Source organism: Poecilia latipinna, unplaced genomic scaffold, assembly GCF_001443285.1.
Source record: "Poecilia latipinna isolate Pla-1442-1.1 unplaced genomic scaffold, P_latipinna-1.0 Scaffold805, whole genome shotgun sequence".
Classification (NCBI taxonomy): Eukaryota; Metazoa; Chordata; class Actinopteri; order Cyprinodontiformes; family Poeciliidae; genus Poecilia; species Poecilia latipinna.
The window spans coordinates 180,506-192,819 of NW_015113421.1; the positions used below are offsets into that span (position 1 = coordinate 180,506).

At 37.5% G+C, this 12,314-nt stretch overlaps 1 protein-coding gene across 8 annotated transcripts in view; it reads right to left on the bottom strand.

Annotated features, from left to right (window-relative positions):
• The window catches only part of frmd4a (FERM domain containing 4A), a 103,305-nt gene that overhangs the window by 29,427 nt on the left and 61,564 nt on the right, over window positions 1–12,314 (bottom strand). For all 8 annotated transcript variants that reach the window (XM_015047049.1, XM_015047048.1, XM_015047047.1 and 5 more), the window contains exons 3-7: window positions 11,498–11,592; window positions 9,384–9,476; window positions 4,719–4,803; window positions 2,191–2,247; window positions 1,312–1,334 (exon numbers count right to left, since the gene is read on the bottom strand). In XM_015047049.1, coding sequence (XP_014902535.1) covers window positions 1,312–1,334; window positions 2,191–2,247; window positions 4,719–4,803; window positions 9,384–9,476; window positions 11,498–11,592 — 353 coding nt within the window. The remainder of the gene's footprint in view (window positions 1–1,311; window positions 1,335–2,190; window positions 2,248–4,718; window positions 4,804–9,383; window positions 9,477–11,497; window positions 11,593–12,314) is intronic.

A 12,314-nucleotide genomic window follows, 5' to 3' on the forward strand; every position in this document is an offset into this window, starting at 1 on the left:
TATGTAGGAAGACATTTTATTTTTAAAGAGTAAAAGTGACATTGTACAATAATACCATCACAATCAGTATGGATTTGGACATTTTTATATTACATAAAGTCCCTATAAAATGCCTTATTGTTTGTAGTTATGACAAGAAAATCAGAAAAACCTGGAGGGGCAGAAATATTTTGTCAAAGAACGCTACGCCAGGTTTCTTTTTTCTTTTTTTTTTTTTTTAGAAGTCTACTGCAATATGCAGTAGACCATGGATAAGAAAACAGTCAATGCATAAATATATTTTTACAGTTCCAAGAAAGATATAGTTTGGCCCTTTTACAGCAAAAAGAAACAGAACATCACAGACATATTTGGATATTGTAATGTAATTATCATTTTAGAAAAGATTTACAGTTAAAGCCAGTTATAAAAAAATCTAATATAAAAATGTGATAATGTACGGCTTTGCAAAGGACAGAGTTTAAGGACCTTTAGAAAGGTAAAATTTGTGTGTGTGGGAAGAGGCGGGGAATAAAGAGGGACGAATCAAAAGAATGTCTCCAGATTGTTACATTCCAGCCCTATGTAGGATACTCTGTATAGTTGCTTCTTTCACAGGAGTAACTGCGGTTATCAGCACCACAACAAAGCAGGGATCAGGGATGCTGTGTATTTAGGGTGACAAGAGGATCCACTTTATGGCCACTACCAAAATGAAATATGACAGAAAATATTGCTCAGCAGCTTCTGAGTTAATTCAATTTAAGTTTAAAGGAAAATGAATGATGTTTCACATTTTTCAACAGTTATCTTTACATTAGGAAGTCTGTTAATAGTTAGCTCCAACATAACTCTTGAAGTCATAGCTTTGCTTTTGATAGAGAAAAGACTAACAAATGAGTGAATCTAATGTAAAATTGTTGTATATTGAAATAAATTTTTAAATAACTTAAGCGATTTGAGAAGAAAATGAGTTGCACAGGATGTGAGTCACTTGAGGAGTGATAAAAACGCAACAGGAGGAGCAGAGCAACAGCTGAACTCATCATCCCTACTGTCATGTTGGCTTCTGCTTTCAGGTTCACCACACAGAGAGTCACACTCTCTGACACATTTTTACACAATGACCAGCTAAAGCACACTGATGAAGATTAATTGTGTTGCACATACTTTTAAAATCAGACATTACAACTGCAGGAAAATTATTATAAACACTGTTAGTCTTAGGGGTTTTCATGTATTCAGTGCCCAATCTCTCTTAATAAAAACTACAAGGGTAAACAGAATAGTTTGGATATGCAAAACGGATTTTGTTCCTGCAGTGGAGCTTACCTGCTAAAATCCCCTTTTGCTTCCTGTGGAACAAAACAAACACATGTTAGAAATATATGAATTATAACTGAACAATAACCATAAATTCTGTTTATGTTCTGTTTGTAGAAGTGAATGAGTAATAAAAGGCCACACTGCTGGACTAAAGAGGGAACATTAAACATCCATTGAGAGGGGAACCTTTGAAGCTCTGCAGAAGAGATACCCGATACTGTACATCTGCACCTGCACACAGGAGGCGAGCCCACTCAAACACACAGAGATATAAACCATTCAGTCCAGGCTGTGTAACATGACCTTGCATAATCACAGTTAATGGACTGACCTACTCTGAAGGAGCGACAAGAAAGAGAGAGAGAAGGATGGAGGAAGAAGAGTTTTGATGTTAAAGACAGAACCTGAGTGTAATTTTACCAATCATTATAAAATGTATTTAATGGAAAAACATATTTAATGCCAGCTTTGCATATTTTATATGCAGTAATATTTAGTAAAATAAATAAATAAAATGTTAAAATGACATCAAAGATTTAGTCAGAAGAAAATTAACTTACAGGCGAGACAGTTTGAACGCCCACAGCGCCCTCTCACACGTAATAAAAACTGATTGGCAACCGCATTAGATAATTTGGGTTCAATCTGTTAATTATGAAACTAGCAGATTATGAAAGGTCAGACATTTTGAATAGGGAACAAACGCTTCACTTATAATAGAACTGCTTCATGTTCATCCAACATCCCGTAAAATATTATACTATACTATTTTATAATATACCACAATTGCTGTGTGGGCTAAGAAAGAACCAAACAAATAAATATCATGGTATAAATTCACACAAATACATACAGCATCAACTTGTACAAAAAACAAAATCTCACTTGAAGGATGTAGGAGGCTAATTCAAAGACCACCTCACTGTCCACTTCAATGAGCTCCTACAAAAAATAGAAGATGAAGTCAGAAGTGTTGAGTAACGCACTGTTTGACAGATAAAAAACAGTTAAATTGCAAACTTTGGCATTCATGATAAATGGTTAAATTCTCCTTGCTTTACAAACCACATTTCTCTCCCTTTTTAATCTGTGCAATCAGAGACGAGAGGAGAAGTAAAGTGGGCATTACTTGAAAGTGTGCCCTGAAAAAAACACATTGACAAATGTGCTAATCAGGCCAAGAGGTGTGAGAAAGGTACAAGTGTAAAAGAATGTATCCGTCTGTGGTTAGTTAGGATTTTTACCAACAATGTGTGAGATAACTTCTCCGTACACAAAGCTGGACAAAGGAATAAGGGTCAACAGGATGCGAGTAGTGGGTGAGGCATGCTAGGAATGCTGCTTTACAATCCACTTCTTAATTGGTTTGAAGTTCAGAGAGTCTTGATGAAATACGAGAATGAGAAAACCCCACAGTGGTGTGTACCACCCAGGGTGGCTACAAATCACCCCATTTCTCTTTTTTCCCCGTAGTGCATATTCTTTTATGGTGAAACAAAATGTTACCATGGTCAAAACTAAGAAGAAAATGATAAGTATACGTTAAGAGTACTTTAGTTTTGAATGATCAAAATCTTTTGCTGAACCTGGAAGCAAGAACGCTGCTGTTCAGCTTTGAATACATACAGTGCATGCTGCACAACTAACTGCTATTACTTTACAGCTATTAATGCCAAACAGTTAAAGAAAACCACAAAAATAAATTCAAAAACATTTACTGTGTTATACAAGACCAAAAAACTATTTCAGTACATAAATCTTATGTTGCCATCTGCACATTATGAAGATAGCTGGTTAAAAGTCACAAATATCCTCCTCAAGGTGGGTAAGCCACAAACGTTTAACGAAGGCTCTACAGACTGCTGTATCCACGCAGCTTTTTGGAAAGTCGAGTGGAAGAAAAAATGTGGTAGGTAAAGCTGGACAGTAACAGGGATAATTGGAGGTTTGAGTGGATTTTAAAGCGAACTTTATTCAATAGTTTGGGTGGATCAATAACAAGCTGAAAAAAACTCTCACACTCTTTCTATTAAGGCAATCTTAAATCAGAGATAACATCAGAAGCACCTTAGCTGATCTAAGGAGGAAAAGAAATTAACTGCAGCTAGATGGTTCAAAGTTCTCTGTGCATTTTCAAGTATATTTTGCCCTTTTTATTTGGAAATGAAGATCCCATAATCTGGAGGACGTGTAAAGAAACAAACCAAGCTCCAGTGTGACGTTTCCACAGTCAGTGATGATCAGGAAAGTCATGCCATCTAGTTTGCTATTTCTGTATTAAAAAAGACTTCTGTCTAATTGGTCTTATGCATGATTCTAACAATAATAAAAAAACTTATCAGGAACACATTATATCACTCTGGCAATAAGGAATCTATTTATTATGAATTTCTCTTTTTGAATTAAATAAGTGACAGGAATAACGTCTTGAAGCTGCTGCATACGCCCTCTTCTGGACAAAATACACAACTGCTAGACACAGCTGTCAATAAATGCAGTGGTGTTTTGGCAGACCACATTTACATGGTACATTGAGCAGTAATTTATTTGCTACTTGATTTCAGCAGTTTACGTTTTCTACCTTTGTAGCTCTTTGTCGCAGTTAACCCCAGTATATATTTTCAACTGGCATTTGCTAAGCCTGAATAAATGTGCTTCAGCAGTGCCATACAGCAGTAAATGTGTCAAGTCATTCGTTAGCTGCTGGAATGTGGAGCAGCACGCAGCGTGATGGCTAACAGCTGATGCAAACTGCTCGCATTCTCTGCTCCATGAACACAGCATGTAGGATGAAAAGCCAAACTTTCCTCATGTGGCATCTCATCATTTAGGTCAAAAATGAGACTAAAAGGAAACATGCCTCCAAAACACCATGTCATCATCAAAGCTTCACCTAAAAACATCCCTTGAGCAACTTCTGAGACTAAAATCATTTTAAATCAAATACATTTTTTAAAATAATTGCAGTCCAACATTAATGCACACTAAGCTTGCCAAAATAAAATAAAATTTTGTTCATGAATTTGAATAGTTCTTTTCAGGACGGAATGATTAAAGAACAAAAAAAATCATTTTAGAAAATATGAGTTAATGATACCAATTTGGATTTTAAACAGATTTTCTGAAGTCTTGCATTGCTACTCACATATACGGTGAGTAGCAATATTTGTAGGTTTCACAAAACACAAAGAGAGACATGTAGGTTGATAGATACAGAAAATGTGTGACTTCTCTGCAATTTGCTAAAGGATATTTAACAAAATATTTTTGTTTTGCCATGTCAGTGATGAGTACACAAAAGCGTTTTAATGACACCTTCAATTCAAAGGGGTTTGGATTACCCATATAAACACATCCACATAGTATGTCAATGATATTTCAAACGTAAAATTAAAACAGCGTGAAGTGTTTACCTTGTATATGATGGACTTTGCATTAAGAAAGAACAGCTCGATTGTTGCATTGTCCTTCAGGTAGGAAATACTTTCAATGTAAAACCTAAAAGCACAGAAAGAAAGTTGAACATGAAAACTCTGAAGCATGTCAGTGAAGTTGATGAATAACATCTCCAAGTTTCATTCTCTTCTTTATTAGTTCTAAAAACTAATACAAAACATAAATGCTTTGGCTTTTATATTCAATTGCGATAGAGTGCAACAATTAAAATGACCAGAGGGGGGCACACCATACCAAGGGCGAAAGCGGTACAACAAGCATCTCTTCACTCTTGTTCTGCACGAAGTATCCCTCTCACCATGTTAGTTGGCAATAATCCACTATTAGCCTGTTATCGTCTGTACATTCCCACAATCTGAATATGGAGACACCTGCACGTACGCTGATAGACTTTAAATGTGCACATTATCTCTACCGCTGTGCAGCACCAGGAGTGAGCCAGTACAAAAACACACACTCTCAGCAACACTGGAGAGAGAAGCACAGTAACCTACTTCTGGCAGATCGGTGAGCAGGGTAGTAACATAATAATGCCGACTAAATTTAGCTCATGAATGCATGCAGACCCAGAGGGGAGCAAGGGTGGTGCACTGGGAGGCTACACATTGTTAGCTACTCGAGTGGAAATGTATCAAAAAGATTCTGTGCACTACAGATGCTCTCGCATGCCCCTTCACATGTTTTTGCACTTTGAATTATCAAGTCTCTCACAGGCATAAATTTGTGCACTACAGTAATCACGCACAGCAAAAGCACTCATAAATTAAACTTGTTCATATTGTTGGCACTTACAACCATCTGTGAATTATATTGGAATTTTATGCAACCTCGCATAACACTGCATGGTTTTTGAATCTTTAAAGACAGAATTTGGTTTGCATCTGTGTTAGGCTCCCACTTAATGTTACACTCCTGAATAAATTCCAGTGCAACCAAATGCCTTTAAGAGACACCTAATCAGTAAATGTTATCCCTCCGAGTGAAATTTAGTACAAACACAGGTGTTCTGTGAAGGCCTAAAAGGTTTGTTAGGGAGCATTCATGAATAAACAGCGACTTCAAAACCAGAGAACAAACTTCAAAATCTGGCATTATGAAAGAATGGCTTGAAAGAAAAGCGTTGAAATCTTATAAAATTTGAAATACAGTGTGACACAACAAATACAAGAATGTACGAGTGTATACATCCAGGGCAGTACGGACAAAAAGTAGACTCTTTTTAGTGCAGTTTGCTTTCACATTCTGCTTTTTTGCAAGGGAACCGTAACTTGTAAACAAAGCCACGCGGGTGCCGATCATTGCTCCCACTGGACAGAAATGAAGGGGGCGGGACAGAGCACAGACCCAGCATGAAAACAAACATGGAAATCCTGATTGTTGCATTTCTCTTGTGCTCATTTGTGCGGCCATTGTAACTCCAACATAACTCTAAATGTCTAGAGAAGCTCATTCAGTGCATTTTTTTGTGATGCGATATTTGAAATTTTGGCAAATATTTACCGTATTTTCTCCACTGTAAGGCGCACCGGATTATAAGGGGCACCTTCAATGAATGGCTTATTTTAAAACTTTTTTCATATATAAGGCGCACCGTATTATAAGGGGCATAGAATAGACGCTACAGTAGAGGCTGGAGTTACGTTATGCATCTACTAGATGGAGCTAGACTAAAGGGAATGTCAACAAAACAGTCCAACTCCGGTCGGCGAGGAGAGCCTTCCGCGACTGGGCCGGGGCGTGGCCGGACGATGGTCACCCTTCACCATTCGCGCACAGCATGTTCGTGGAGAACGTGGTGCTAAATGACCTGCAGACAACCTGATTCTAGACGGTCGGTAGGTAGATAGGTCAGTCAAACTTTATTAATAGATTACAAACCAACGTTCTGACAACTATCCCAGCATGCACTGCACGCTTCTTCTTCTACGGGCAAAAAAGAAGTCTGAGGCTGCTTACCGTAGATGCTAGACCTGTTGTGGCTCAATATCGGTCCATATATAAGGCGCACTGTCGCTTTTGAGGAAACTGATGGTTTTCAGGTGCTCCTTATAGTTCGGAAAATACGGTACTGCAAACTGAATGGGACAAGATGGGTTGGGTGTTTTGACCCATGACAAGCTGGCAGTAGCAGCATTATGCTGTAGGAATGATTTTCTTCAACAGGGACATTGAAGCTTGTTTGAATTTATGGGAAAATGTATGGAACTAAATGCAGGACAATCCTGGAGGAAAACCTGCTACAGGCTGCAAAAGACTTGAGACTGGGTGAAGGTCCCCTCTCCAGTAGGACAGAGACCTTAAACATATAGTGACAGCTCCACTGACTTGTTTAAGATTAAAGAATAATCATGTTTCAGAATGACCAACATCTAAACTTAATTGGCGGTGATCTTCCCCACCCTCCCCCTAAAAGAAGAAAACTATGTCAGTGAGATGGGTACGTATAATGAGAACTAAGCACATATTGCTGTAAGTACTTTTGAATCAGTGGGTAGATGTGAATGAGTGTGTATAGGTATTGAGTGTGAAGGGTTGCAGTGGACATCAATAGTTGAGGGTTTTGAATCGCTTTACTTATTGAGCAGCAAGAGAGAATGAGAGGAGCTACGTCAATATTCTGTGTGAACATTTAATTAAAGCCACAGTGCAAATGAGACACACAACAAGATCACCTCCTGAGGCAGGCATGCTGCACATTTATTCAATTAAAAAAAAAAAAAATTAGTAATCCCATAGGGAAATTAAATGTTGTTGTAACACATTATTCGAGGTTCTTCAAAGAGATAAACAACATAAAACTACAGCAAACAAAACATAAATACCACATAAGCATGCAAAGTGTGTCACGTTCAGGCACAGAGAAAGACACAAATTCTGGAAAATTGTGCCCATTGGACTATATGGTGAGACCGATAATAGATAAAGGTCTGACATTTGGAATGATTGCTTTTCAAGCAATCTCTGGAGTGTGCATCTCCACTGAATGAATTTAAAAAATGCGGCTGGGAAGTATTTGAAAGAGGTTTCACCCAGTGTGACATTTTCAGAGATTGAGGTTAGCGGCTGGCTTGAACTGTGTTGGGAGGAGAAAAGGGGACGCAGCCTCGAAATGGAGTCAAAGTTCACAGCATCCCCGCCCCAACCTCAAACACCTATTAGTCTATGTAAATACACAAAGAGAGACCCTCATCCTTCAACCTGCCCAAGCCGCCACCGCCACATACACACTTGGTTGTTTAAAACAATTCAGTGCCTGACATTTGATACAGACAGGGTCTCGAGTCAGCAGTTATCAATGAAATCTGCACATTTAAACCACATCGCGGTTGCATTGTGTGCCAAAGCCATTGTTCTCCAAATATGAGCATGTGCAGAGAATGGAGCTATGGTGCACAGCAGGCTCATTGTGTCATTAGCTGTGTTGTAAATGTCATCCAGGAAATATCTAAACAATAACACCGTTCAAGGTTGTTAAAATGCATCAGGTATGTTTTTAACAAAGACTACTATTTGGGTTGGACTCTGAAATAAATGGTATACCAGGACAAACAGTTTCACTTTTAGGGTTTTCCAGGTTAATCTGTTTGTGATTATATTTCAATCAACATTTCTCTTTTCTGATTTTAAATATTGTACTGGAAAAACCTACAATATAGATTATATCGTCTATATCCAGCACTGTGAGAGAGTATTTGCCCCCTACCAGATTCATTCAGATTTTCCTTTTCCCAGAGTTACATATGTACTTATAAAGTAACTGTTATTAACCACACAGCTAAGTTCAGCTTCTCCAGTCATATCCAGAGCTGTTAACTGCGTCACCTGTAGGTTATGAAAAAAACAAACCTCTCTAACAACAGCAATTAGGCTAAAATACAATAAACCAGGCCCCATCTAAAGATGGAAAATAAAACACTATCAACTTGGTGGGAGCTACAAAACTTTTTCTAGGCTTTGAGATTCTAGTAAGCCAAAGTCAGGGTTATCCAAAAATAGATAAAACAGATTAGTGGTGGATCTTCCTAGGAGAGGCAAGGAAATTTTAAAATAGACTATCCGCCCCTCAGTTTTTGGTCTTAAGCTCAAGCACACCTGGGTTTTGCCACAGGACAAGGATCCAAAGCGCACCAGTAAGTCTATGTCTAAACAACAACAAAAAAATAATAATGAAGGTTTTAGAATGTTTAACTGAGATCTTGTTGCATGACCTTGAAACGATTATTCATGCCTGAAAAACATTGATTTTGGCTGATCTTATCTGTGCTAAATAATTAAAAAACTGCCTTTGTCTATGTCTGATCATGAAATCTATTAGATAATTTCCTATATTTCACATTTTTTTGCCTTCTTTTAAAGTGTATTCTTGGTTCCACAAGTCAATTTGCATAAGATTACCATGCAAAGCATACTGATGAGGTTTAAGAGGCTCATGATTGGCTGAGAGACTCTGTGGCGGGAGTTAAGCACCGAGGTCAAAGCCATTTCATAACTAATCTTATTAATCCGTTCCTGCAATTCATGAATCTAGTGTATGTGCATGCACAAACGCACACATATGCTAGCACACACAGTCTTCTGTTCTTTTTCCACAGGGCTAATTAGAAGATGAAAGAGAGACTCACCTGACACAGAAGTAGAGAACAATAGGACCAGACTTTTTAGGGAATTCATGCTCCAATACCCGTCGGTCCAGCTGAAGCCAACTGAAGTGGCCCCTGAAGACAAAAACAACCAGTCAATGCCATTAACCACAGGTGTTCATCAATCAGATTGTAATAAGACTAAATATCATGGTTTGTCTGCCTATCTAGGTATTTGAATATAATTTTATTTTCAATGCAGATACAAACAAATCATACAAATGAACTGCCAGTAATTCTCCAGGTTATTCAGCAGTAAAGTGAGCTGCAGACAAATCTTTTTAGAACATGAATATTTTCTTTAGCCTCTTTCACTGAGCTCCTTATGACTTTTTTTTTTTAAAAACCTATAGTTAGAGTAATCACCTTAACATCTCTTCATAAAGTTAAAATTTCCACGCAAAACATGTAGGATTGTAATTAGCTAATGAAACATATTAAACGAATTGCCCTGTGTAAAGTCATTGCTTTAAGACAACAACTTTTAGAGATATTCTTAAATATTTGAACAAGACGATATTGGCCTTTTACCCAACACGTTGTGCCTTAAGAATTTTAAAGAATGGCACAATAGACAAGAATGGCAAACCAGGACTTGTTTACAAACTTATTTTACAGCAATTCATGACCTAAAATTATCAGGGTTATATAAATATGGCAACATTATAAATGGTAAAAACTTTGCTTTTCTTCTGGAAAGTTCTAATTGAAGAATGCAAGTTTCTCAACATGTAAAGTAAAGCAAACAAGTTGCAACCTGACATGTCTTGAGGTTCATGCAGTGCACAATTACTTTTAAGCTAAGGTGAATGTAAGAATGTTAAGGAAGTTGGGAAGGTAAGACGTTCCCCTTCTCACTTTTCTCCTTCTGTTTCCAACTGAGAGAAAAACTGCAGTGACGGCTTGTCACCCTGGTAACCCTACATGGTCTCCAGAGCAACATCTCTCTCAAACGACCCTCCTTCTCTCTCCTGTCATTGGTCCCTCCTCCCACCAAACACAACCCCAACCCTTCTTGACAGCTGAACAGCATGAGCTGAATTGTCTGCTCTCTCTCTCTGTGAACAAACGTAACAAATCTACATATGATGGGATTCCTCCAGTGGACAGCTGGTGTTACTTTGCTGGGCTTGCGTTACTAACAGTGTCTATCACATGTGTCAATGGGCACTGGGGTCAATCCTACTTGATATCAAAATTTGCACATAAGCAAAAAAACAACAACAACAAAAAAAAAAAAATCTGATGTTTGTGAGTATGTAAATCACTGATATATTTGCATGGCTACTGTGCCTTTGTGCTTTGTCCAAAGTACAACTAATTTGAATGTCACTTTTGCAATTCAAAAGCAATCTTCCACATTCAAAAGAAAACCTAAAAGCATTAATGCCATGCCATTGGTGCATTTCATAACAAGGAGGTCTGCTTCATAAATTTGTTTGGTAGAAAATAACAGTTATTTATTATTTAATTACTGTTCATATTATTTATAAATTCTTTATTTTATACTTACTTTTTTCATAGATTGCAACAATACACTCACTATATTCCATATCTTCTTTGAGTTCAGCTTTTATATATGAGCTTATATTAGAAGTTTTATCTTAAAAGGAATTTACTCTTCATCAAGTGTAAAAAATGCATATTTAAAAAAAATCAGTTCTGTTTGACTAAAATAACTGTAATATAAATATATTGCATCTGTCCATTTGGCTTTATCAAAAAAAAAAAAAAAAAATATATATATATATATATATATATACATACAAATAAAATAATATTTTTATAATGGTACAGTTTCATAGTTCTACTGTAAACAGCTAAGTGTACATGTAGTTACATTACAGAATTACATTAGGATGTGTTCTATGTCAATGCACATTAGTCAAAATTCTATTTTGTCTGGAGTTTTTACTACTTCTAAGGCTCAACATTTGTAAGTATAATGCAGGATCTCAGTATGAATTTATTGCAGATGTTTCTACAGTGGCCAGGCTTAGAGGCAATAAAAAAAAAAAAACAACACTCCCATTTAAATAAAGCCCTGAAAAATACTTACGGTAAGACTTAGCCAGATATTTTTGAATTTGCCTTACGTTTCATCTGTATATGCAATTCCAAAGTATTCCTTCTCTTTGAGGTTGAAGTGGGAGGCCACAAGGTCCAGCAAGTCCTTTGCCATCAGTTTGGGCTGCAGAGAGAAAAAAAAACACAATTTTGGGCTCAATTATGATTGCCTTTGTCAGTCATGACTTACCATATAGTGTCTATCACACATGTGTCAATTAAGTGATGCATCACTTAATAAAGTAATTGAAATAAGTACATGGCTGACCTTAATGTAGATGCCATTTCAGCTATTGATTTAGAGCAATGACTATGCAATTCAAAAAACCCCACGGGAAACAGTAAATGAGCTGGTGTGAGAACACAAGTAAAGGAGAGGGAGGGGGGGAGCACAAAAAGATGGATGGAGTTTGTAGATGCTGCTGACAGTGCAGGTACCAATGCCCTCCCCATCCCTCTCTCTACTCTTTTCTCTGACCCACACCTCCACTGCAGCGTCATGCTTTAAAGCTGAATCACTGTGTTGCAGACATGGCTGCAGCTAGCACAATAGCTAATCCAGTGAAGTGATGCCGAGGCTATTTGTGAGAAAAACATTTATTTGTCATCACACAGAAAAGGAGCGGGATGATATTGGAGCGAAGCAGAGGAGTGGGACTGATGCCATGTGCTGACTGGTTTGTCACATCCTGAGTAACAGTACGCCCAACCCTGAGGTTAACCATGGGTGTGCCTCGCTGAGTACATTCATACACACAGCTCCATACACATACACACATCTAAACCCAAACACTCATCACTCTAAGCACAGAAGGAAAACATGTGTTAAAATATTTGAGAAAAAAA